This window comes from Dermacentor silvarum, chromosome 3 (assembly GCF_013339745.2).
Source record: "Dermacentor silvarum isolate Dsil-2018 chromosome 3, BIME_Dsil_1.4, whole genome shotgun sequence".
NCBI classification, from domain to species: Eukaryota; Metazoa; Arthropoda; class Arachnida; order Ixodida; family Ixodidae; genus Dermacentor; species Dermacentor silvarum.
Genome location: NC_051156.1, coordinates 234,795,241 through 234,818,283, shown reverse-complemented (window position 1 = coordinate 234,818,283; position 23,043 = coordinate 234,795,241). Strand labels below are relative to the sequence as shown.

The 23,043-nt window shown below is 42.7% G+C and overlaps 2 protein-coding genes across 4 annotated transcripts in view; one reads left to right on the top strand and one right to left on the bottom strand.

The window, feature by feature from the left end:
- The first annotated feature begins 173 nt into the window (after positions 1–173).
- On the top strand, positions 174–18,233 carry LOC119446887 (DNA polymerase interacting tetratricopeptide repeat-containing, protein of 47 kDa). Its single transcript, XM_037711470.2, has 11 exons — positions 174–443; positions 1,038–1,152; positions 2,085–2,246; positions 3,260–3,337; positions 3,632–3,699; positions 4,272–4,328; positions 4,446–4,532; positions 6,977–7,135; positions 12,503–12,637; positions 15,763–15,845; positions 18,097–18,233. Exons 1-11 carry the CDS (start codon positions 324–326, stop codon positions 18,188–18,190), a joined length of 1,158 nt encoding a protein of 385 aa, XP_037567398.1. The 5' UTR covers positions 174–323; the 3' UTR covers positions 18,191–18,233.
- Positions 18,219–23,043, bottom strand: part of LOC119446886 (BICD family-like cargo adapter 1) — a 177,228-nt gene continuing 172,403 nt past the window's right edge. For all 3 annotated transcript variants that reach the window (XM_037711466.2, XM_037711467.2, XM_037711469.2), the window contains exon 9: positions 18,219–21,703. In XM_037711466.2, the coding sequence (XP_037567394.1) occupies positions 21,509–21,703 (195 nt within the window). In that variant the 3' untranslated portion in view covers positions 18,219–21,508. The remainder of the gene's footprint in view (positions 21,704–23,043) is intronic.

The window sequence follows — 23,043 nt, the reverse complement described above, 5'->3', positions numbered from 1 at the left end:
AATATTAATTTAGTAATATAAGTAAAGCGTCTTTTAACATGATTGCAATAATGTTTTCCACCTAGTGAAAATTTTTTATACTTTTGATATGTGCTTGCGCGCACCTTGCGCGTAAAAGCGTACTTGAAAGTAAACTTTTCAGGTCGAGCCATGTCGCAGAGAAGTCAACTAAAGGACGATACGTGACCACATGGTTTCTGTTTGAAGATTCTGTGGCGTCGAGCTCAGACTCTGTTGTTTAAACGGTCCGCAGGATCGCGAGGAGCGTTTCTGGCGATCGTGCACAAGTATACCTGTGATCAAGCAGTCGGAAGTCTTGGGACATGGATGAGGAAGAGAGACTGAAGGTGCTTGAAAAACTTCAACAAGATGAGGAGGAGTTCTTTGCCAACTTGAAACCAAGTAAATATCAGGATGGCTGGAACGAAGAAACATGGGAAAAGGTAGGCACCCGATTGCTGTAATAGCATCTTAGTTCTTTGAGATTGATCATACTTTGCTGATTGCCCCCCTAACTTTCGTCGGAAATTAAAGTGATGTGGTGAGACGCGAACATACCGAGACAACCAAATCTGTGACCAGTTCCAGTGCAAACAACCCGCAAGTTCCGTCACCGTGATTGTTTTTGCTCTATTAAACTTGCTGCGAAGATCGAAATCGACGTGTACGATCAGCCCTCGCTACGGCACGAACATGATCGAGCCGTCACCAACTTGTCACCCCATTTTATATGGTGCTACATTGCGCGCACCGCGGTGCTTCTAACCAGAGATCACGCTGTCGTTTACATAATTTGTACGTTGATCATTACCTACACGAAAGTGAGAAGTGTAAAATGACTCAACATGGATGGTTTCTTGTAGGAATCACAGATTTCTCGTGTGCCCGACTAGGAGTATGCCCAAGATTGTCACGATTTCAGTGCAGTTCTTATAGCTCTTAATTGTTAAACTAGTTCTTAGTACTGACATGCAACTTGTGTGTATCTCTGTGCGAAAACACTATTACTCCTAAGTCATACTTGTTCTTTGTCGCAGGAAATGGAAGAGCATCCCCTGTTCGCCACAAAGCTGCCGGACAATGCAGATTTACCACCGCTAGTAGAAGCTATGCAGCAGTTAAAGTATGATGCTGAACTGAATGGCCCGGAAGGTAACACATAACTTGATGTCATTGTTGAAGTTGTAACATATATTTTTCTTACTTTTTTTGTAGTAATGATTTTTACGAAGTCGTACTCTCGCTATCAGCTTGTTAAATTCAGCTGTTATTAATAGTTATAACCTGTTATTAGTAGTTATACGTGACATTGACAATGTGTTAAATTCTATAGATTTGGATATTGCCCAGACAGATTAACAATATTTTCAGATTTCCATGTACAATGTTTCGTTATACAAAGATTTTTTTTTTTTTCGGCCTCTTAATGGTGTCACGAACAACCTCTATTCATCCTTCCTTGCGGTGCATCAATTTCTTTTGTGGATATGTTCGTGCCAGAAAGAATTCAATTGCATTTGCACCTTTGAAAATGTAAGCTACGATTTTTCAGTGTTCTTCTTGCCAGGTGTGCAGAAAGGAGCTGCGCATGGGTCACAATGTTTGTAGACAAATTTAGGGTGCCAAGCATGTAGGAAAGGGCATCGCACAACAAAACACAGGGTACAACTATATGGTGTCTTCATAGACTGCATAGCCGCCATGAACAAACACCTCAGCAATTCTCAACTGGCAGGTGACTTAACAAGCTCTTAGAAACAGCTATGTTTCCAAGGTAATAGAAGTATGTAATGACGAAGAAAGTTTACAAAACATCTCTCTTGTGCTGGCGGTTTTTATAGCTGGCCAATGCGTGAGCCCTGGCCAGTCCTGACAGCCATCAAGACAAAACCTTTCTGCCTGTACAGTGTGGGCTACACCTATGTAAGAGAAGATTTGGGGAGTCTGTCTCAAGGACAAAAATGATGTGTGATGTGTAAAAAATGTAAAGCTTTTGTAACAAAAAAGTAGCCAAGTGTGTAGACATCCTTTTAGTTAATGGCTAACCTACAAAGATTTTTACCTTGCTGGCATTTTTCCTTTAGACTTGGCTGAGCAGTACAAGGCTGATGGAAACAACAACTTCAAGCTGAAGAAATACCGCTGGGCGGTCATTTCATACACGGAGGGGCTCAGGCAGAAGTGCAAGAACCTTGAGCTTAACGCCCAGCTGTACTGTAACAGGGCAGCAGCCCATTTTCGGATAAGTAAGTAATCATGGCTTTCGGTTTTGTCTTTCTGAGTTCGATACAGTACCTTTTCTATCTTAACTCTTTCCCTACTATAGTAAAAGGCACTCATTGCTGGTGTTCGGCATATATATTAAAAAACATTAGTCATCGGTAGTTGTATTTATCGTTATAGCTTAAAGGCCAACTTCAACAAAGTTTTGGACCATGTGAAAAGCCTGGCTTGAAATAGTATAGGCATACATGCAAAACTTTGTACTATCTGGAATATGAGTGGATGCAGCATGAAGAACTCGCAAAAATAGTAAAGACTCGCAAAAATAGTACTAGTTGTTTTTGATACTGAAACTAAAAGAAGAAAGCAATTAATGCTACCATTGCTGCTCACCGTAAATTACACAGAACTTAGTGCATCGTGAACTTGTGCTGCGCCTGAGACTGACCTCCAAGGTTAGCCAGCACCCCCTGCATGCTGAAAATCTGGGGGGCCATAATCTATGATTAGCATCATATCTGCTAACTACTAGGTGCATGCACCATCTGCTTAGGTGCTATTTAAAGGCTGGTAATAAAAAAATTTGATGATGATTACCACCCCTGCAGCTCTGCCCAGATTGCTTCATTAGTATATACTAATCATTCATAACCAGTTTAGCCAAAGTGAAATTTTGTTGCAGTTGGTCTACTGAATGAAAACAATGCTGAACACTTGAAGTGTTCTCCGACATTTATGTATGACATTCACAGAAGCACAGAAAAAGGCGCGAACAAGAATGAACATATGACATTTCATTGAGGTTCATTGTGAAAATAAAAATAAAAAGCAGGAATATACAAAACTATGTCCTATGCCCATATAATCTACATATGCAGATTAGACCATTCTAGAGAAAAATTGCACCGTTTGCGAAGCAATCATCTGACTTAGCTAAACTTTGCAACGGCCACACAGACAGATAGCAAAAGTTCATGCTGTTCATCAGTTAAATTACTTCATGTGATTACTCTTTTCTTGACTTGCACACTTACAGAAAATTATGGCTCCGCCTTGGCTGACTCAACAGCTGCTTCAAAACTCAAGCCAAACTACACGAAAGCAATGACGAAAGGTAAGCGTTGGCACAGCTATCAATCGCAGTATGAGGCTGCTGCTTTGTCAGGCACTTGATGTTTGTAAAAACATAGATGCTCATTCAATTCCATATTTACCCGCCGTGGTTGCTCAGTGGCTATGGTGTTGGGCTGCTGAGCACGAGGTCGCGGGATCGAATCCCGGCCACGGCGGCCGCATTTCGATGGGGGCGAAATGCGAAAACACCCGTGTACATTTAATTAATCTTAATAGTGTTCTTCCGTTACGACATCTTGCTGCATTTTTTTCCCCCACATTTGTTTGCTTTTAGCTGCCCTATGTTGCTGGGAATTAGAACGTTATCAGGAGTGCATAGACTGGTGCAAGAAGCTTTTGGAGGTAATGCTACAAACATTCCTTTTTCTTTGTTTGCCATTAGATGGCTTCAGTGATCTTTGAAGCAGTGTCCCATTGCTTGTTTTTGTGCATTTCTTAGTCATACTATTTTCAGTACCAACAGTACCAGCCTTTAGCCACTGCACATAAAACATACTTGTTGTGCTAATGGCATAACATCAATGTGAAGTATGAGAGTGTTTTAATAGATTAAAGCTGGGATGTTGCGTCTGTTTTGCAACTTTCGTGAACATGCAGGGAAATAGCCAGCTCTCAAGCACACTTTTGCTCGAACCATTGTTTGTGTGAGAAACAATGTGACGTTTGGTTTTAATAATATACAGCTTAGCTGCTGAACTTCTATTACTACCACACTTTAAAATATGTATATTAGCAGATTGTGTCATGTGCCATTATGCCTCACTATCTTATCAAGCAATGACCCCTCAAACTTCTTTCTGCCTCTAGTAATCTGAAGGTGGAGGGTTTTAATTATATGGGCAATAAGAATGTTCAAGTAATGTTTTGCAGCACCAATTAAACTCGGGGCTCATGGTTTGTTGTCCCATTTCCAGCTTGACCCTGCAAATGCAGAAATGAAGACGCTGAAAGAGAAGGCAGAGAAAGCACTGGTATGGCCACTAAGATTTGAACTATTGAAAGCTTGCTCACATTTGTGTTGTCGCTTTAGTCGTTGTCATTGCCTGTTCATTGACTTGTGACACTGCATCTCTTCTCCTCACCTACAGAAATTAGATGAGCGGAACCGGAGAAAAGCTGAGCTTAAGGCAAAACAGGAGGCCCAGCGGGAAGCAGCTCTCAGAAGTGCTCTTTCGGTAGGCTCATTTTTGCGCTCACTACCTTGTATACCTGTGCACTAATGTCAAATATGCAGTGTCAGGTGACACAGGTGTATTGGAGCAGTGTTACCATTCAGAAGAATTAGAAGAGTGCTTTGGCACTAGGTTTCCATGCTTGACGTACTTTCCCTCAACAATCTACTGTGCACAATTTGTACTTTAGTTACACGTGTGAGGTAAATGTATAAGCTGTGTGTGCCTAGCGTAGTTGGGAAGTGGCGGGTGTTGAGAGGCACTGCTCCACACTCTGGTAGCCACTTTTATTTTTGCAGCAGATACCTTGTTCTATTGGCTCGCTGTTGGCTTATTGTAGTTGTGTTCTAGTTTAACAGTTGAGTTAAGCCAGGGCATGTTATATGTTAAGCAAAGATTACCCTTGTGATAGATCAGATGGAGGCCCCTTGAAATACCAATGAAGACTTTTCTGAAGCAGTGATCTTGACCCGTAGGCCTTGATCCCCAGCAGCTGCGTTGTCCTTTCCTAAGATGGCAATAAGGCATGCTGCATAGAAGAGGGTGCTAAGAATGTCTGATTTCAGATTGGCCATCATTGGCAGCCAGTACTGATGTACGTCAGTAGTTGGTTAGTCAGTAGTAGTGGTTGATCATATGGAAAATAGTAGGCTTACATTAAGAGATAAAACAATGGCAGCAAAAGCACGGGTAGGTGATATTCTAGAAGGGGAGTTGGGCAGGCAATGTAATAATAATAACAGTAATAGTTCTATTTTCATCGTAATGTGATGGGTGAGGCAAGGAAAAAAAAGTTGCAATGTGTAGCACAGATTATTGTTGGTTTAATAGAGGAACCGAACAGGTGCCAAGGGCAGGAAAAGGCAGTTAGGGGCAGAAGATTTAAAGGGGTGAAGAGGTTACGAAATTTGCTGGCATAGGATGGGTTCTAGTCGCACAGGACAGGGGTAATTACAGTGCTCTGCACGAAAAGCCTTCGTCCTGCATTGAACTCTAAGTAGGCTTACGAGGATGAAGACAGCAATACTGGCTGCATGGCGCTGCAACTCTCCACTCTTACCCCTTGCCTGAGCAGAGAGGACCTGCACCTTTATTTATTCCAGAGATGAACACGTTTCATTGAGACTGAATATAAACTAACATGGTCGAGCAAACGTGAATGGGAATGAATGAGAACTTTAGAAGGTTCCTGCATACCTGCCAACTTTCCCCAACTTTTCGTGAAGTTTACAAAATTTGGAATTGTTTTAAAATTTTACGAATGCTGCATGAATATTCATGAAAAATAACTTCTGCTTGCTAAAGAGTTTCACCTGTAAGTCTCCAACCATACCCTTGGAAGGCTTCTGATTGTAAAAGGACACTAGAGGGGTACTTGAGTCGAGCAAGTTTATATAGACAAGTTACTGAAGCAGCCGAAATGGGCAACAGCAGTGTTGCTTAAAAAGTCACTGTGATCTAAAAACAATGTGTTTTTTGTCAGTCTTTACTGTTCCATGATTGCTGCTGCTTGTGTGCGGTGACTAAGGGTAAATCATCATTAATAAAGAAGTTTGAAGTTTATTTATTTGCCCATTTAGTACATGGGGAGGACCAAGGAAAGAAAGCTGCATAAGCAGCTTGAGAAGCGCATATGTATCCCTTAAGGAAATCTAAAGAAAACCTCATTGAGAAGCGGTCTCGCTTGTCTGCGGGATTTTCCGGCAACTGCATTATAACAGGTATTTCGTCTCGCACGGCTGCACTGTAAGCGATATGCATATACATCGAGTTCTATGGGAAGATAAACAGGAGTCGGAAAAGACTGCACTATATCCGGTCCTGCACTATAAGTAGTTACGTTATAAGTGGTCTGAGCTGTACATCCAGTTATTGATGGCAAATTTTCAGTGAACTGTGTGCTTCTTTTGCACTCACAGCAATGCGCAAAAAGGTGCTTATGAGTTTGTGAGTTGTGATAATATGAAAGCCCGTAAAGCTGAAACAAACGTTCAGATCCAAGCTTGAGAGAACGTAGGAAGACAACAGGTATTTCCATGCTCTGTGCATTTAATCACTACAAAAGTGCCAAGCATTGCACATTTACTACGTGGAACTGTAATTGATCCTTTCAACAGAAATGAAACAATGAAAACAATGTTCGCTGATCTGAAAGAACATATCCTGACTCTTCATGCAGGTGTGTTTAGCAAAGAGAAAGCATGCCGCCACGAGAAATATGTTGTAGTTATATTTTAAAACACTCTCATATTTTGTTTCCATTTTAAAGTAGAACCTCAATAATAAATTCCTTGCTAGCATGTTTTGCTAAATACGGGATCATGGAAGCCTGTCGTTATGACCCCAACTTCATCTTCACACAATATAGTTTCACAGCTACTACAGTCTATTACAGTTTCATGAAGAGGGTATATCATACGGGTTCTTCCTTTGCTTCTTTTTTACAGGAACGAGGCATTGAGCTTCCCAAAGCTAAGGATGAGGAACTGGAATGCAGCAGCTTTGAGGCGCTCACGCCCACCCACCCTGCCTTGCAGGGACACAGGGTGCACCTGTCACCGACAGGCGATGGTCTCGTGTGGCCAGCCATTTTCCTCTACCCTGAGGTAATGCCTTTCTTGCATGACTTTTACTTCTTAGCACACGAAAAGCATAAGTGCCAGCAGGACTGCACCCATGCTTTCGGCAGTGAAAAGCCAGATGGCCCACTCCTCCATTTCGCACATTATTTGCGTGTTCACGCAGCCTATCATTTATGCACCTTCCCGTTTGGCTTTTCACTGCAGAAAGCATGGGTGCTGTCCCATTTATAAGCAGTGCACTGTGATAAGAAGAAGCTCAATGCAAACAACACGTGAGATTACTGAAGCGGCGAAGATCGCTAGTTTGGGGAACGCTTGTGTTAGCACGCCTTCAATTGATCTTTCAAAAAAAGAATTCGATTTATTAAACGTGGCACAGAGGGCGTCGTGATGGAGATAGCATCTTAATCTTGCAGCTACAAAATTTTTTTAGCTATTTATGGTTTCCTTTTTCATCTTCGATATCATCTTAAGTTTCCATTACACATGTCACGTTGCTGTCTTATTTGTTCAAAACCAGTACATATGCGCATGCGTGCGTTGCTGTCTGTTCCCTCTATATATGTGTACCGCTTCGTAGAATAAAAACAATTGTTGGAAATTAGCGCTGTGTCCGTATCGTACCTCTGTCTCTCGTCCCTTTTCGTGCGCTAAAAAGTAAAAGTCATGGAATACCAACATGCCCAAACTTACGCTCTTTTGTTAGAAGCGAGCTCATCAACAGGTCCTTACATGAAGTACAGAGTTTAGCACTTAAACAAGAGAGGGAACTCAGAGGCCTGATTTTTCATTATTTACAACAACATGAAGTTAACAATGATGCCAAGCAAGGCATAGGGAAAATCATCAGGGGGTTTTAATTGAAATGTAGAAGTCATAAGGAAAAAATGAAATGAAAGTAGACAGAAAGATGTCTTGGTGCTAGTAGGAGCCGAACCCACATCTTTCACATTATGTGTGCAGTGCTTTACCGATTGAGCGACTATCATCCTGTACACTTTCTCAGATATTTGTGTATGTGTTCTAGATTTGCGCAACTAGAGATGCACATGTTGCATGATTTCCAGGGACAAGATCGCGCGAGCGTCTCGCGTTCCAAACGTTAACTTGTTCTCTTGTGATTAACCGGCACCACGCTTTCGTCAGCGGTCGTCAGTGTGGCGAGGTGGGAGCACAAATTGAACACTGCCTACTCAGTGACGTAAGAGTGAAGCAAACTTGCAGAAAGCGAGATGCGTGCGCGATACAACCACAGTTTATATTAACTTGTTCCTATCGGTCTGAGATTACAGCAGCAGCCTGTGTCAAGTTGAGACAACAGAATATGCGTGGCACATCCGATTCTTTGTTTCGATATTTGTCGTGTTGAGCATTTGACTGACATAATTTGCATTCTGTACTAGTGGTAGAGTAGCCAAGTCTTGCAATGCAAGTTTTTCAACAAATCAGGGCCTGGTCTTTCATCACTGTTCCTGGGAATGAACACCTTCCAAAACCTTTAACATTCGTAGCAAAAAGAATGTGCGCACAGAACAGGGACATGACGAAATGACACTGGCATGACCACTTTTAGTAATATTGTGTAAGTATTGGTCATTCAATTCAGCACTCTGTTATGCAGTAAGGTAGTGGAATGGGAAAGAGCATGTGCTTGTGTCAAATGTGCACAAAAAAAATGTTTTGTCACTAGGCAGTTCTTTACTACTCATCGTCTAACAGTTATTCATTTTTAGACACATAGCACTAGGAAGAGACGTTGATTATGACGCTGCTTGCAGGTGATGCAAACCATGCTGCACTGTTGCAATGGGTGGTCAGTGTTTTCTCTCACGTGTTCACGGGCAGTTACTCACAGCTGTTTGCCTTTGCTTGAGTGCAAGTAGACTATTGACAGGGATAACATTGGACCCTACAAAACAACCCAGTGAAAGACTCACTCATTTTACAAAGGTCTGCATACCCTTGCCCATGTACAGTTAAACCTGGATATAACGAAATTGACAAATTCCCGAAAAACTTCGTTATAAAGAGGATTTCGTTATATGCAGGTTCGGCACGAAAATTCGAAAAATAAACGTTTACCGTATTTACTCAATTCTAACGCGCCCTCAATTGTAACGCGCACCCGTTTTCCGTTTTCGTCGAAGCACTCATCCTCGGAATGTCACACCAGGTACCGGATGCGTGGACGCGTGTCGTTTCGCACAAGCACGAGGCATCGGAAACTAAGAGCGAGCGTCACGATGGCGTCGTAGTGTCGTATAGTGTTACAGTAGAACCTCGCTGTTACGTTCCCGGGGGCTGCGTTTTCCCGGCTGTTGCGTCGTTTTCGACCGGTCCCGGCACAGCTCCGATAGAACCCAATGCATTGGTAACCCCGCTGTTGCGTCGCAACTGTGGGACCGTTCCCGCATCATACGTTGCGAACTGCCACCCCGCGCTGGCCCGAGCGGCCATTTTGACTTTTCATGTCGCTTGGCTTGGTGGCTTGACGATGGCATTGGCCGCCCAAAGTGCCGGGGGCAACAACTATGACGTATTTTCGGTTTCCGCCAGCAAAAGTATGGCCCTTGAGATCTGTATTTGCTATATAAAGATGGTGTCCATGATGCATTGTGGCCCTAAAATTGGTTTTGGCTCATAGATATTCCGTATATAAGGGTACGGCCACGCTAGCGGCAAAAAACGCGCGCGTCATGCAACGAGCGGCAAGTTGCCGCGCGTCAGCGCCTTGCCACGAGGCCACCGTGGCACACGCGTCTCGCCGCGCGGCAGCGCGATAAGATCTCCCGCGCTCTCCGAACGGGCGAGCAACACCGCGAGCGCTCGTTGTTTCATGCGAGAGACGAATCGTCGATTGAAAACCCGGCGCGGACCGGCGGCGTTCCGGTTGTTACTCCGTCACGTCACCCTCGTCACTCTTGATTGGTTCTTCATCTCGCGGCACGCGGCATTTGCCGCAGAACCCATTCGCGCGGCACGCCACAAGACCCCCGATTCCTGCGCGTTCCTGACGCGCGTTTTTGCTGCGTGTTTTTGTCGCTATCGTGGCTTTTGTCGCTATCGTGTTTTTGTCGCTATCGTGGTTTTTGTCGCTATCGATAACGCAGTCGCCGCGCGCCGTATGCTGTATGTGCGAGTGAAAATGTGCGAGGGGAGCCGACGACCACGTCTAAATCGCGCGCGCAAGAAAAGCAGGGAGGAAGCGCGCCTTCTTTCGTTGCGCTTGAGGCACCGGCGAAGGAGCGAGGGGGGAGGGATAGCAGGGCGGCGCGCAGTCGCGCAGGCCGTATCTTGAAAGCGATCAGCGTTGGGGCAAAGTCTAGCAGTGTAGATGCGTCGGCGGCTCATAGCTTTCTGCGTGCTGTGTGTTCTCGGCGCTCAGTTTGCGTTGAAGCAATAGACAACAACACGAAGGTCACTTCGCTCGCATCTCCAGCGGCGCTTCCACACGCCGCCAGCGTTTGACAGCGCGTGTCCGCGCTCATCGAGTCTGATGTGCCACAGCGTGTACCAGCGCGTCGGCAACATCAGCTGGAAAAGGAGAGAGTGCTGGCATAGAGAAAGAAATTCAACTGCAGCAAGCGGCAGGATCAGATTTGAACGAAGGGAGGGGGAAAGGTCACGCTCGCGGCGGCAAGATCGCCGCGTCGAGGGATGCAGGGCCACCTCGCACACGCACACACGCGCACGTGCGCTCGCTTCCCATTCCATCGCGGCGGAGAAGGTGCTTCCGGTTGCTGCTTGTGCAAAAATGACAAAATTTGGGGCGAAATCTGTAGGTGGTTGGAGGGGAAAATTCGTTATATCGAGGGGGTCTCGCGCTGCCACTTCGTTACGTAGAGGTCTCAAATACATGTGCTTTTATGGAGTAATGGCGGGGAACCGAAAAATTTCGGTATATCCAGGAATTCGTTATATGGAGGTTCGTTATAAGCAGGTTCAAGTGTAATTGTTACTTGCCAGGAGACAGATGGTACAGTAAGCCCCCCTTAACTTGAAGCTGTAAAAAACAGAAAGAATTAGCAAAACGAAAAAACTCTACAGGCAATGGCATTACTGGCACAGTGTCAAGACAACGTGCTTGGCAGAGGGTCACGATGAGTTATCCTAATATTGTTATCCTAATATTTAAAGTCAGTCATTCGAGCATCACCGCTTCCAGACATCCAAAAAACTGATGCTGCTACTTTCTGCATGGTTAGGAATTCCAGGCAATTTCACTTCTAAAACCGAAACTGTACTGTGGAAAAGTGTGATTGTCACGCCTGTAGCAGATGCCCTCGAGTAACACAGCATTTATGCCTCACCATCACGTGAGCATAAAACGAGCATCCTTATCAGCCCGTGATCTCACTAAAATGCTGTGGCCTCTCAGCTTCTTTTGGGCGCAGTGCATAGGCTTATCGCACCTGCTCAAAAGTGCCAATCATCTGGCTCAAGGTCGAAATTAATTAATACACTGTGACCGCGTTTATGCATCACTGACAGCGACCTAAATGATAAAAGGGGAAAAAAAAAAGACCTCGACTCCTAGCTCACTGCAGCTGTGCAAGCAACAGCAGTGAGCTATGAGGCAGCGAGCAGCCGAGCAAGTATGCACGAGCGGAGATGGACAGAAAGAAGGGGATGCGCAACAAGGTGTGGTGTGTCGCTTGGCTAGCGAGCTGCCACCGCATGAAAAGCAAGGGCAAGCAACGCTGCTGATGCTGCCCTATTGCCCTTTCTCTGGTATTTTCCAAGTCGAAATTTCAAGATATCCTGAGTCTGGACCCAAGAACTTTCCAAGATACGCGGCGAAAAACATATGGGTTGATACCACATCCAGAAAAAAATTCCAACTTGACCGATATGTTGAGATATCAGAGTTTTAGTTAACAAGGGTTTACTGTAATAAAATGCATTTACATAGGATTTGACTTGTACGTCAGGTAGCCAGAAAGAGAAAGAACAAGTCATGGCCCTTCCTGTTTCCGTGCTTTACGATTTTATCAATTTGCATCAGCAGCATTCTCTTTGTCTCATCAATTCCTTTTTGTATTTGCTCTGGTTCTGCTGATTGCTGATTTTTTAGTGTGCTCACTTCTCGTTGGAGTTAAGCATCTTCTAGCTGCAGCTGTGCTATGAGGGATGTTGCAGGGGGGGGGGTTGGTGTTAGCCGTGCTGATCTCATTACTCAGCTGTCTTTGCAGTCCACCATCATCGAAATGCAGCCATCTCAGCTGGGAATCAAGCCCATGAATTCACGCTCACAATCAGACTGCCATAGATGCGCAGCTTTGCAGCTTGTCTCATTTAACTTAACAAAGCCTTCAACTCTGCTAACTCTAACAATGAAATGTGATGATGGTGACGAAAGTGTCCGTCCCCTTGTTTATTCACTGCCCGTAGGTGATGGAGTCAGACTTTGTGCAAAGCTTTGACGAGTCTTCCACCTTCGGAGACCAGCTTGAGCTACTGTTTGGAGACCCTCACAGTCAGCCAGAGTGGAATGCTAACGGTCGCTACACTCCCAACCATGTTTCAGTATGTCGCATCGTTTTGTTCTTTTCCTCTGCCCTTTTTTTACTCTTGCTTGTTGCTCAAGGAAGGAACAGAAATAAGTACTATTCCTTTTAAATATGTACAGACATGAGTTGCTTTTTGAAGTATATGGAGATCAAAGCTGTGGTTGCATTTCCTAGATTAGAAGTGTGTGTGCGCGATCACTCAATGGAGAATTTATAAAATAATTGTTTCCTTTTTTTTTCTTTTTTTGCAATATGGTTTTGTTTCCTGAAGCCATCAAGGCTGAGTGAGAACGACAGTTGTGTCACCACTGCTTTGTAATGTCTTCAAGTTCATAATTCAGAAATAACTCTAAAGGCATGTGAAATGCTTTTCGGGAATTCTCTATTGCACCGTACGATTGCAGTGACATAGTAACAATTAATATCTGAGTTCTGACCTCACATCTTGTTTAAAGAGATACTTAAAGGGACACTAAAGCAAAACAATAAATCAACTTGGACTGGTAAAGTATTCTTCGAAAACTCTATACCGTTAACCTTTACCGCGAAAGGATTAACTGGGACATAGAAGGCGCTGTCAAAAGTCCATGACGTCACGGTAATCTGGTGCGGGAACTTCAAGGTGGCATCGCCACTCGCCTTCTGTGTTTTTCGTTTCTTTCTGGCTTACCAAGCGGCTTCACACGGTAAGAGTGGCGTTTTCGGTATTGTGGAAGGGTAATCTACGGATAAGAAATCATTTTTCCCTTTAGTGTCCCTTTAAGGAGGGCACTAAGTTGCTGCCCACATTTGTCTTATGTAAAATATGGCAGTGCACTAGTGTAAAAATTTATTTGTTGAAACAAACTTAACTTTTTGGATGTTGTGCCCAAATGCTGCAGCAACGACGTTATTGTGTGGCATCACAGTGTCGTGGTTACACTCGAACCTTGTTCGACTATAACCACGAGCAAATTTGCATCGTACATTAAAATACCTCTGTTATATCCTATGTTTGTTATATGTGCACATGTCGATATCAGCGGGAAAAAAATTCAGCGATAGGTCTGTGCAAAAGAAACGCAAGCATGATGCTTCTGGCAGGCTAGCAAAGGGTCTCCAGTTGATTTCGATCACTCGGTGACAGCTTGCCATGCCGATACAAGGTAAATGAACAATGTTAATTTACAAATGGATCTTGCACCATCATTAATATGCAATTGGTGTGATCACTCAACAGGGATTGCTAATTTGCTGGCTGTAGGCCAGCCAAGCCAAGCTGTTGGCCGTAACGTGAATGTGTGTCGACAGTCTGCCATGTTAAGTTGCTCTTGTTGAGAATTTGACATTTCCTGTTACCAGAATATGCATACTTTGAGCTGCGAGCAAACAATTTTTTCTAGACTGGAACCAATGATGTCTCTTCTTTTGCATTTTTTTTTTAGTTTCGTTATAGCAGTAGAATACTGATTGAAGTAAAGTATGGTAAGCCAAATTACAGCTTTACCTTTTTTAAGTTCGATAATTTGTTATCTCCATGTTAGGTATATCCAGGGTCAACTGTATCTTCATGTGTTCAGGCCTGTTTTGTGCGGCAAAGTTTAGAGAGGTAGCGGGTTCCGCATTAATTTCCTTGTGAATGCATTTTACAATCCTTTCTTCTGAATAAATTAGCCTTAGTCAGATGTTGCCACAATCTGCAAGATTGTGGGGAGTTGCTGCAGGGATTTCAAAGTTGTATCATCAGCAGCACTGGTTTTCTACGCTGTTTTATCGCACGTGTAAAACTTGATAAAAGTCAGCTTGGGTAAAGCTAGTTGGTTTGCCTTCAAAGTAAGCTGAAAGAGTGCAACAAAACGAACACAAAAAAGAATGTACGTGTGTGTTGGGCTCGCATATCAACCCAATTCCAAGAAAAAAGAGCATTGCAGCCACCCGTCATGAGGCTGCATTAAAGATGTCATGTGAGCACCAGAGAGAGCACAGTTTATGTACAGAAAACATGGTGAAGCCTTAACTGCCAAGCTCGAGCTGTACATGACCTAGCTGGTTATGCCGATGTTGCTGATGACAAGCCGTGCTCATCCAGGCCACACATTCTACTATTTTGTTGCAGCACAAACTGAACGAGAGGGACAACAGGAAGGGACATTTGACAGCCACACAGCGCATTGTCATACATGCCTTCCTGTTGACCCTGTGGTTCAGCTTGTGCTAAAAAATGTCAAATTCTCAGCAAGAGCAACTTAAAATGGCAGTTGTCGACACACATTTACGTTACAAACTGTGCCTGTCGACTGGGTTCACGGCATGCACTTGAGTTTGGGCACTTGAACATATTAATCGGTGCGTTCAATTCCTTTTGTTATCACCACTTCAAATAATTACACTTGAACCTTAAATGCTGAGGAAAAGTCTCTTTTTCAGAACATATTTATTTCATTAACATTTTTGTTGAATGTAGGAGATAAGCTGCACATATAATTTTTGAATAAGGATAAAGCGGTATAACAAAATATAATGTTATAAGAAAATGTATATATTTTGTGCTTTTTTACGGAAGGACTTGGGAGTTACAGGTTTAATTAAGGGTCACAGGGTAACATCCTTGTGTTACCACTTGTGTATGCAAAATCATTCTGTATAATTTAAAATGAGCATGCAATGAGTGTTAGCGCTCAAAACAGAGAAAATACAAAAGACTGCTGCATTTGGTTCAATATGTGCACAGGTTTTTGCACAACTTGAAGAAAGCTCCTCGCAGACACAATGTCGATTTGCTTGTTTTCTGCCTTGTGCAAGCTGTTCATGATGTACAATGGCACAAAAAAATCATGACAAACGTGGGCAGAGGCTACATAAAACCGGCATTCTTTCAATAAAATAAAGTTGGTGGTCAGTGCTTGTCCTGTAGTGAATTTTCTTTCTTTGTCCTCGTTTTCAGTTGAAATGTTTTAGCTTATACTCTGTAATTGAACACTCTAGGTTAATGTTAGTGTCTCACTAGCATTTGCTAACTTGGGTAGTTAGCAGCTTGTTCTCACTGTGATAGTTTCAACTCACTTACTTACAGAGATTGGAAAATATCTGGGTACTTTCAACTTTCCAGACTTGTGGTCCAATCTTATCTTGGACTATTAATAACTATGGGCTTTGTTTTAGGTTTGGTTCAAGGACCACTTCACCGGAAAGCCTGTGGCCATTTCACCAGCGACTACACTGAGGACAGTAGTTTTTAACAAAAGGCAAGTTTTAATTATGTCTGCTCCAGGCATTCAGTCTAAAAAGACATGATAGTATGGTCCGTACTAAACTCAGTAAAGATTACTGCAGTGTGTCCCGCATGACCACGGTGCAACTTTAAGGATTTTAAGGTTATGCAGAATGCATCATTGGTCAAGGCAATGGGGCATGGTGTAAACCTGTTGCTAGCCTATTGAGTTGCATCTTACTTACTTTTCTGTAAAACTGTGATACCTTCGCACTGGAATAAAATTCACTGATTGGATACCTCATCACCCACTTAGTTGTTGAATAATAATAATAGCCTTCAATAAGTTTGATGCAGGAAGTCCGAGACAATCCCAAATGCTCAGTTACATTCTATGAAAAAAAAAAGATTTTTACGTTCCTTTTTACTTCGAACAATTGCCTGAGGATATGCAGTCTGTCATTCTGTCAAAATACTAAAATCTACTGTGAAACCTTGCTTCTTTACTATTTTATCATGTTTGTGTAATGCGTTTCTCAGTTCAGTAACAATGCCCCAATGAATGTTATTGCTTCTTGCGTTTCTTTTTGTTTTTCTCTTCAGCCATTCGTTTTATGCATGTATGGTTTATCGTATTACACTTTTCTTTGTTACTTGTGTGTATGCTGAGTAGAGACCATAGTGACTAGAGTGTCCCACCCACAAGCGACTTATGCTGCTGTGGGCATGGATAATACTAGTATGTATTCTATGGCAATAAAATATGTGTATCTGAGTCAGTAAAGTCCTCGCTTGCTACTGTGTCTGTACACGTAATTTGTACAGTTGCTACTAATAGGCCAGTGTTTGTTGAAGGAGGGTCTTTAAGCACTTAAGACCGGGCCAGATAAAGCTGTCTCCAATTCAGACCTGCTCCTATGCTAGCTATGCATCATTGTTCCCTTCGAGGAACATTTGCAGTGGCATTCTTAGCCAGTAACTGACTGTAATTAGAGTCCTTCGTTTTCGGATAAAAGCCGATTTTGGAACTCCAAACAAGTTTTATAAAATCAGCTTAGACCAAAATTCTTCCCAGGGTTCTGCCCTTATGTCTAGAGTAAGAGAAAAATGCAGGCATTACGAAAGCAATAAACATTGCCGGCGTTGTGAGAGCAAGTGATCAAGACATATCATCTTGGGGCATATATCTCAATTTGCAAGAAATTTTGCTGGCAAATCGGGATAGGTGGGCGAGGAGATTGCAGTGAAATGTCAGTGATGGCAATGACAATCAGCTTAATGTGTGGCAACTCAGTGCGGTCTTGTTTCGCTGTCGGAAACGGCAGACTCCGTCCCTCTGCTGAGTTATGTCAATACGGATGTACATTCTCGAGTTTGAACAATATCTACTATGAACGAAGTGCCGAGAACAGCATTCATGTGCTGACCTACTGGCAGGATGCCATCACCTGCCGCCAAACCTAGCGAACACAGTGCTGACATTGCTCTGCATTACGAATAGTAGCAACATGTTGTTGCAAGGCCTGACTGGTATAAAACAAACACATCAATACTCAAAATGCAAATAATGATATATGTCGACAAGGGATTGTAACATAACAAAAGGCGGCATATCTCATGCAACGCATGCATGTGTGCACTACCACTTTTTTTTTTCTTTAAGATAGGTGCAGGGAAATCAGTAAACAAGGCTTCGCCAAGCACTTCTGTATTTTTGTTTATGTGGTTTCTCTAAAAAGTGTAAACAATGCCTGCAAACAAGGATTTGTATATGGATAAGTTTGTGACATGACTTGCAAGCAGCTCTTTTTGTTCTTAAATGTCCTTGCAAGTGATTTTGCTTGCTTACCTAAATAAAATGTTCATGTCCGAAAAGATACCATGGCCTTTGTTATTAGTTTGTGAAAGTAACTAGGAAAATCCCAAACTTTGGGCAGCAAGTCAACAGAAATCCTGATATCTTCCCCGTTTTCTCGTTTAAAAAAATACCAGATTTTTACCGCTCGAATTATAAAATACATATAAGCCAGAAATGAAGGACCTTTACGTGCTCTTATAAATAAGATGAAATTAGGTAACGTAAGTTTAATTAAGTTTGAAGGACAGAATGGAAGTATCTACCCCTTCCATTACCCTTGCTCTTCATTAGTTCAATGACTGTTTGCCTATTTGGTGGTTACTCATTTCCTTTTTTCTCATCATTAGCACAATCGTCATAGTAATCAATGCATTTAATTAATAATAATCGTCATCATAATAATTCACTTCCACTACTCTCTCTTCAGGTTTCACATCGACAATGGGACTGCATCCTTTTGGATCTTACCCAAAGGCACGGAGTATGAGGCACGTTTCCTTGCTGACACTGGCAGCAGATGATGTGCAGAAGAAAATAAACAACAATGTGTTCTCGCCATGCAAACATGAATGTGACATCTTTTATTTCACAACAGTGCACACTTTTCTGTTTTGCAGTCATGTGCATGCACATATTTAAACGTATGCAAAATCAACTCTGAATTTGGTTGTTTGCTCGCATGTCCTAATCAGCAGTGAGTTCAACACGACCACAGCGCTGTCTGTAGCAGCAGCACTAGGTTATGGTTGGTCATTAAAAGGTCATAGCAATTTGGGTGCTGGGGTTATTTGCAAGTTGACCATGGTTAGGGGCCCCAACAAAGAAACTTTTTTTTTTTTTACATTTTAAGGCTTATTTCGAACAGCCTACCCAAACTTCACCTTTTCTAAACTGAATTTGCTCTTTTAAAGTTGAAAGCAATTTTCAAAAAAAGGTTATTCTGAGGGCTCAAAGCGAGCATTTAAAATTTTCTTAAGTGATGCAGGCACTTTGTCTGCACTTGTGGTAGGTACCAAAAGTTAGCTCAATCCTTGAGCAGATACACTCAATACTACATCTGTAGCATCAATTGTTTCCCATTTCGTCAAGAAATACTACGTTAATTTGCTATTGCTTTACGAATGTTTACCTAATGCTCACTGCAAGCTGTTTTTTTTTTTTCAGTACCCGTTGGCACTTGATTGGGATTTGTCCTCTCGATAGCTATTTCACTTGCAGATTTCTATCTGCACAAAAGCCACGCAGCGTCGTGAAATCTTTTGTCCATATTGTACATACAAAATAAAGGCCTCTATCAGCACGTTATCCTTTCACTGACTTAGATAAAACAAACACAAGTGATGCCTTCATACACGCACGAAGGTATCCCACAGTAGACTGTATGTACAGTTGTACAAAAGCTTGTATGAGAAACAGGTGGTTGTGAAGCTGGGAAACAACAGGCTAAGCCAAAGGTGTAGGAAAACACGGAGACAAAATAGCTAGTGTGGCTAGGTAAGCTACTGCAAACTGTGCTCGATGATGATTTTGTGCACTATCTTGTGACGCAAGAAACGGAAGCCGACACTGACAAATTGACAGAAACGCAAGAAAATTGTCAAGCTAGTAAAAGCACGTAACTCTAAAGTCAAAATGCTGCAAAGAAAAGTCACTTTTGCTACAGATTCATGCTATTCTCAAAGGTAGACTGGGTCTTAAAGCACTAACGGATGCTTGAAAAAGCAAATGCACTTAAATGAAATGCCCTGATATGTTTAGCAGAGCTCTGCATAGCAAAGGTTTTTCTTTGTTTTTTTTTTTGCCCACATGCCTTGAATTTATTGCTAGTGAGAACTGGTGGTGTATGGTGCAAAATAACAATTTTCTGTTTGTGATACCAGTTGCTTCATGCACGGTGGCAAGAGTTTAAAATGCCAGTACCTCGAACAGCAATTGTTAAGCACGAACCTTTGAAAGTAATGAAATTCAACAGCCAAAGGAACATTCTACAAGACTGCTAAACTGCAGCTGAAAACATCTCCATTCACTTAATGCAGCACTTGTGGCTAGATGAGAAATTTTTGCTGATGTGTTGTACGATGCCTACCCAGTACTTGAATGGAAATTCTGCTGGAGTGTTTCGAGGACAATAGCTGGTCCCACATGTGCATGTGCCACACATTGCTAGTGCCCAGTTGTGGGCAATGGGCACACAATGAATCCCATTACATGTACTCAACCTCAGTCAATACATCGTTGCACATAAGAGGCACATGATTTTTAGGCCACAAGAGACTTGATGCAAACAGCCAGAAAAATGTTTATGGCTTCAGTGAACAAGAACTACATGCACAAACTTTGCTGCATATTAGCTTAAAGTGATCGAACAAAGCCCACACTGTCCTCTGGAGGAGAAATACGTGTGTACCTTTGCAGCCAAGCATCAAACACCCTAGTCACCACTGCAAAGTGTTTCTAATAAAGCTTCGAACAGAACTCCATATTTACACACAGATCTTGGAAAGAGATTGATGTCCTTGAGAAGTTGCAACTATCATTTAATATGTACATTGTAAATATCAACAGCATGTGCCATCAAAAGGTCAACAAGTGCACTGGCACCTGTAAGGACCCTTTGGCTGAACCAAGGCCTGGCAACGTTTTGTAAATATGCTATAGCGACAACGATGACTCATATCTATCCTAGGGATTCTGTAGTACACTGCGATTCGGCGCGCTAGAGAAAGGATTGTTGTATGCACGAAAAAGCAAATACACATTGTGCGTTTCTATGAATGTCACATTTAACCTGCGCTTAAAAGACTCAATACCGCTGGGTTTGAAAATAATCTGATAATTGACCACACAGCATACATAAACTTTAGTTCTTGGTGAGTATACGCAACGTTTTCTGTAAATAAAAAAGCACTATTTAAATCAGTTTAACATGGTCTACAACTATGTTGCAGAAACCACATAAGTGAAGAAATTTTAACGTTGAAATAGATTCTGCAAGGTAGCAAATCATTTGCATGGCAGTGTTGAATTGTATAAGCGTCACAATCAAGGATACTTAAATTATATTATAGTTGTGCTAATTGGCAATCAGTACCAGAGAAAAGCAGCAGCGACAATGAATTAAAGAACCGCTGAAATAATTAGAAATAAATTAAAATTGCTCAACAAGTGTATTCCTCTGAAGTAAGGCATCATTGGAGAACATTGCATGATTGTTTGCTCATACGCATTTTACCCAAGGTAGCGTGTTCATTTCTGAATTCTAAAACAGCAACAGTACAGCTAGTGCATATATTAGACTCTTCGTAAATCATACATTTCAGTATTGCTGCCTGAACAATTCTATCGCACATAAATATAATGTGCAGTTAGGGATAAAACCCACTGACTGAGCGCTCAGAAGCCTTTCCCGTGGCATATAACATTCTCTCACTCGACTACGAGACAGTCTACAGGCAACATCCCAAAGTCTGCTTGCAGAGCACCAGAAATGAGAGAAGGTCTGCATCAGTAAAGAGTGCTAAAATGTGTGACACGCAACAACGCACTTGACGACCAACAACAATATTCTAATTCTCGCGTCGGTGTGCACAACACGAGAGCAACACAAAAATAAAGCGTCTGCGCACGACATCAACGCAACGATGACATTGATGAGATGAGAAATGTATGCTCAAGGGTTTTTCCAGTCTCTTCCCCAAATAGGGGAACAAGGCGGGTTTCAAGATCTCTTGAATGGCAGCGGACACTGGAGACCGCAGTTTACTGGCACTTCTGTGGTCAGTTCATGAGCGCAGGGGAGAGAGGTGTAGGGCACAGCACACAGAGTCCCAACGGGGGGCTCACTGGGGCGTCTGAGGGGTCTGCTGTTTCTTCCACAGTCCAAACAGCTTGCCCCCCTTGCTGGGTGTCTTCTGCTGCGGTGACGCGGAGGCACCGTTGGCTGCAGCTGCCTGTGCCTTTCGTCGACGGTCCTCAGCCTCCTGGCTCCGCAGTTGTTTTTGGACACGCTCATCCAGCAGGGACTGCATGTCCACCTGCAAGAGAAAAAAGAAAATCAAAGCCCCTTTCTTAAAGAAAGATGGTTGAACGCGAAGATTTCGCCTGAAAACTGAATCAAAATCAATGTCCAAAGCCAAGGACCACGCAACGAACCCAAGAAATGCTGAGCTACCCCGATGCGATGCATATGTGATTTGATTGCTTGTTTAGGATTGTATTTTTGAACGTTGAAATTTAATGAAGACACATTTCGTGAAGTCGCATAGCCTTTATTTTAGGTCTAGTAACTGTTGATTACGTGCACACACTCACACTTTCATGGACTGCATGCCGTTGCCCATACACGAGATCAGCCTTATGGGCATGATCGCACTCGCGCTTACGTTCGGGTGCGGCTTACCCATGGTGACAGCCGGGAATGCACTGCGTGACGTGCGTAATGCAATGCAGATATACACAGTTTGTCTGGGTAGCGTGGCGTTGCAGTTCCCATTGTTCTTATCGGTATAACTGCGAATGTAAACTGTAGTGTTCTACGATTGTGTGCGCAGATGCGCAGATCGTTCCATTGTGTAAGTTGGCTTTCCTGCATTGCATTTTCAGTGCTCACGGACGAATCAGTGAGACATAAAAAGCTTCGCTTAAAAAAAACGTGGGCTATAGCTTCACAGAGCTTTGCGAAAGTTTGAAAATTCTCTGTACGGTGAGTTAATGACCCCGCGGGAGGAACCAACTCGAGGCTGTATGCTGGTGCACCATTGTATCTGCAGTATTCAAAAGTACTTGCTGCATGTTTAGGAGAAATACCGTACTGATCCACCACTCCTTTAGAATGTCAAGTGCATCACGGGAGTGGCACCATACCAGGCGGTTTGATGCTCATTGCCAGTACCGACATTACAGGAACAACAGGAGATCATAGCAACATTGCATAGCAATGGTATACAGAAGAATCACGATAAAACAAACACAGATAGTATAACAAATTGTTGGCTATACTAAATAAATATAAAATGTGTCTCGCCGATGTCAGTGCACAACAAATATATGCTTATAACAGGTATCGGATAGGAGGTATTGTCATGTCGTATCCGACTTTACTATAATGCGATTTGACAACCGTGTGTGTTACAGCGCTTATATAGTGCTACGCACATATCTGCATGCATGTCTGCATAGCATGCCTTCAAAGTTAAACAAGACCGTACGTTGAAGCACAGATATCTTAAGTATATGTTCACTTTCCTTTTAGCCAAATTTATGCAGCCTAGACCAAACTTATTCTAAACATGTACATCTACATGTACATGTACAAATGCATTTTTAGCTTTAGCGCACGAGCGTCCATCACGCATCATTTTAGCGCCTTTAAACG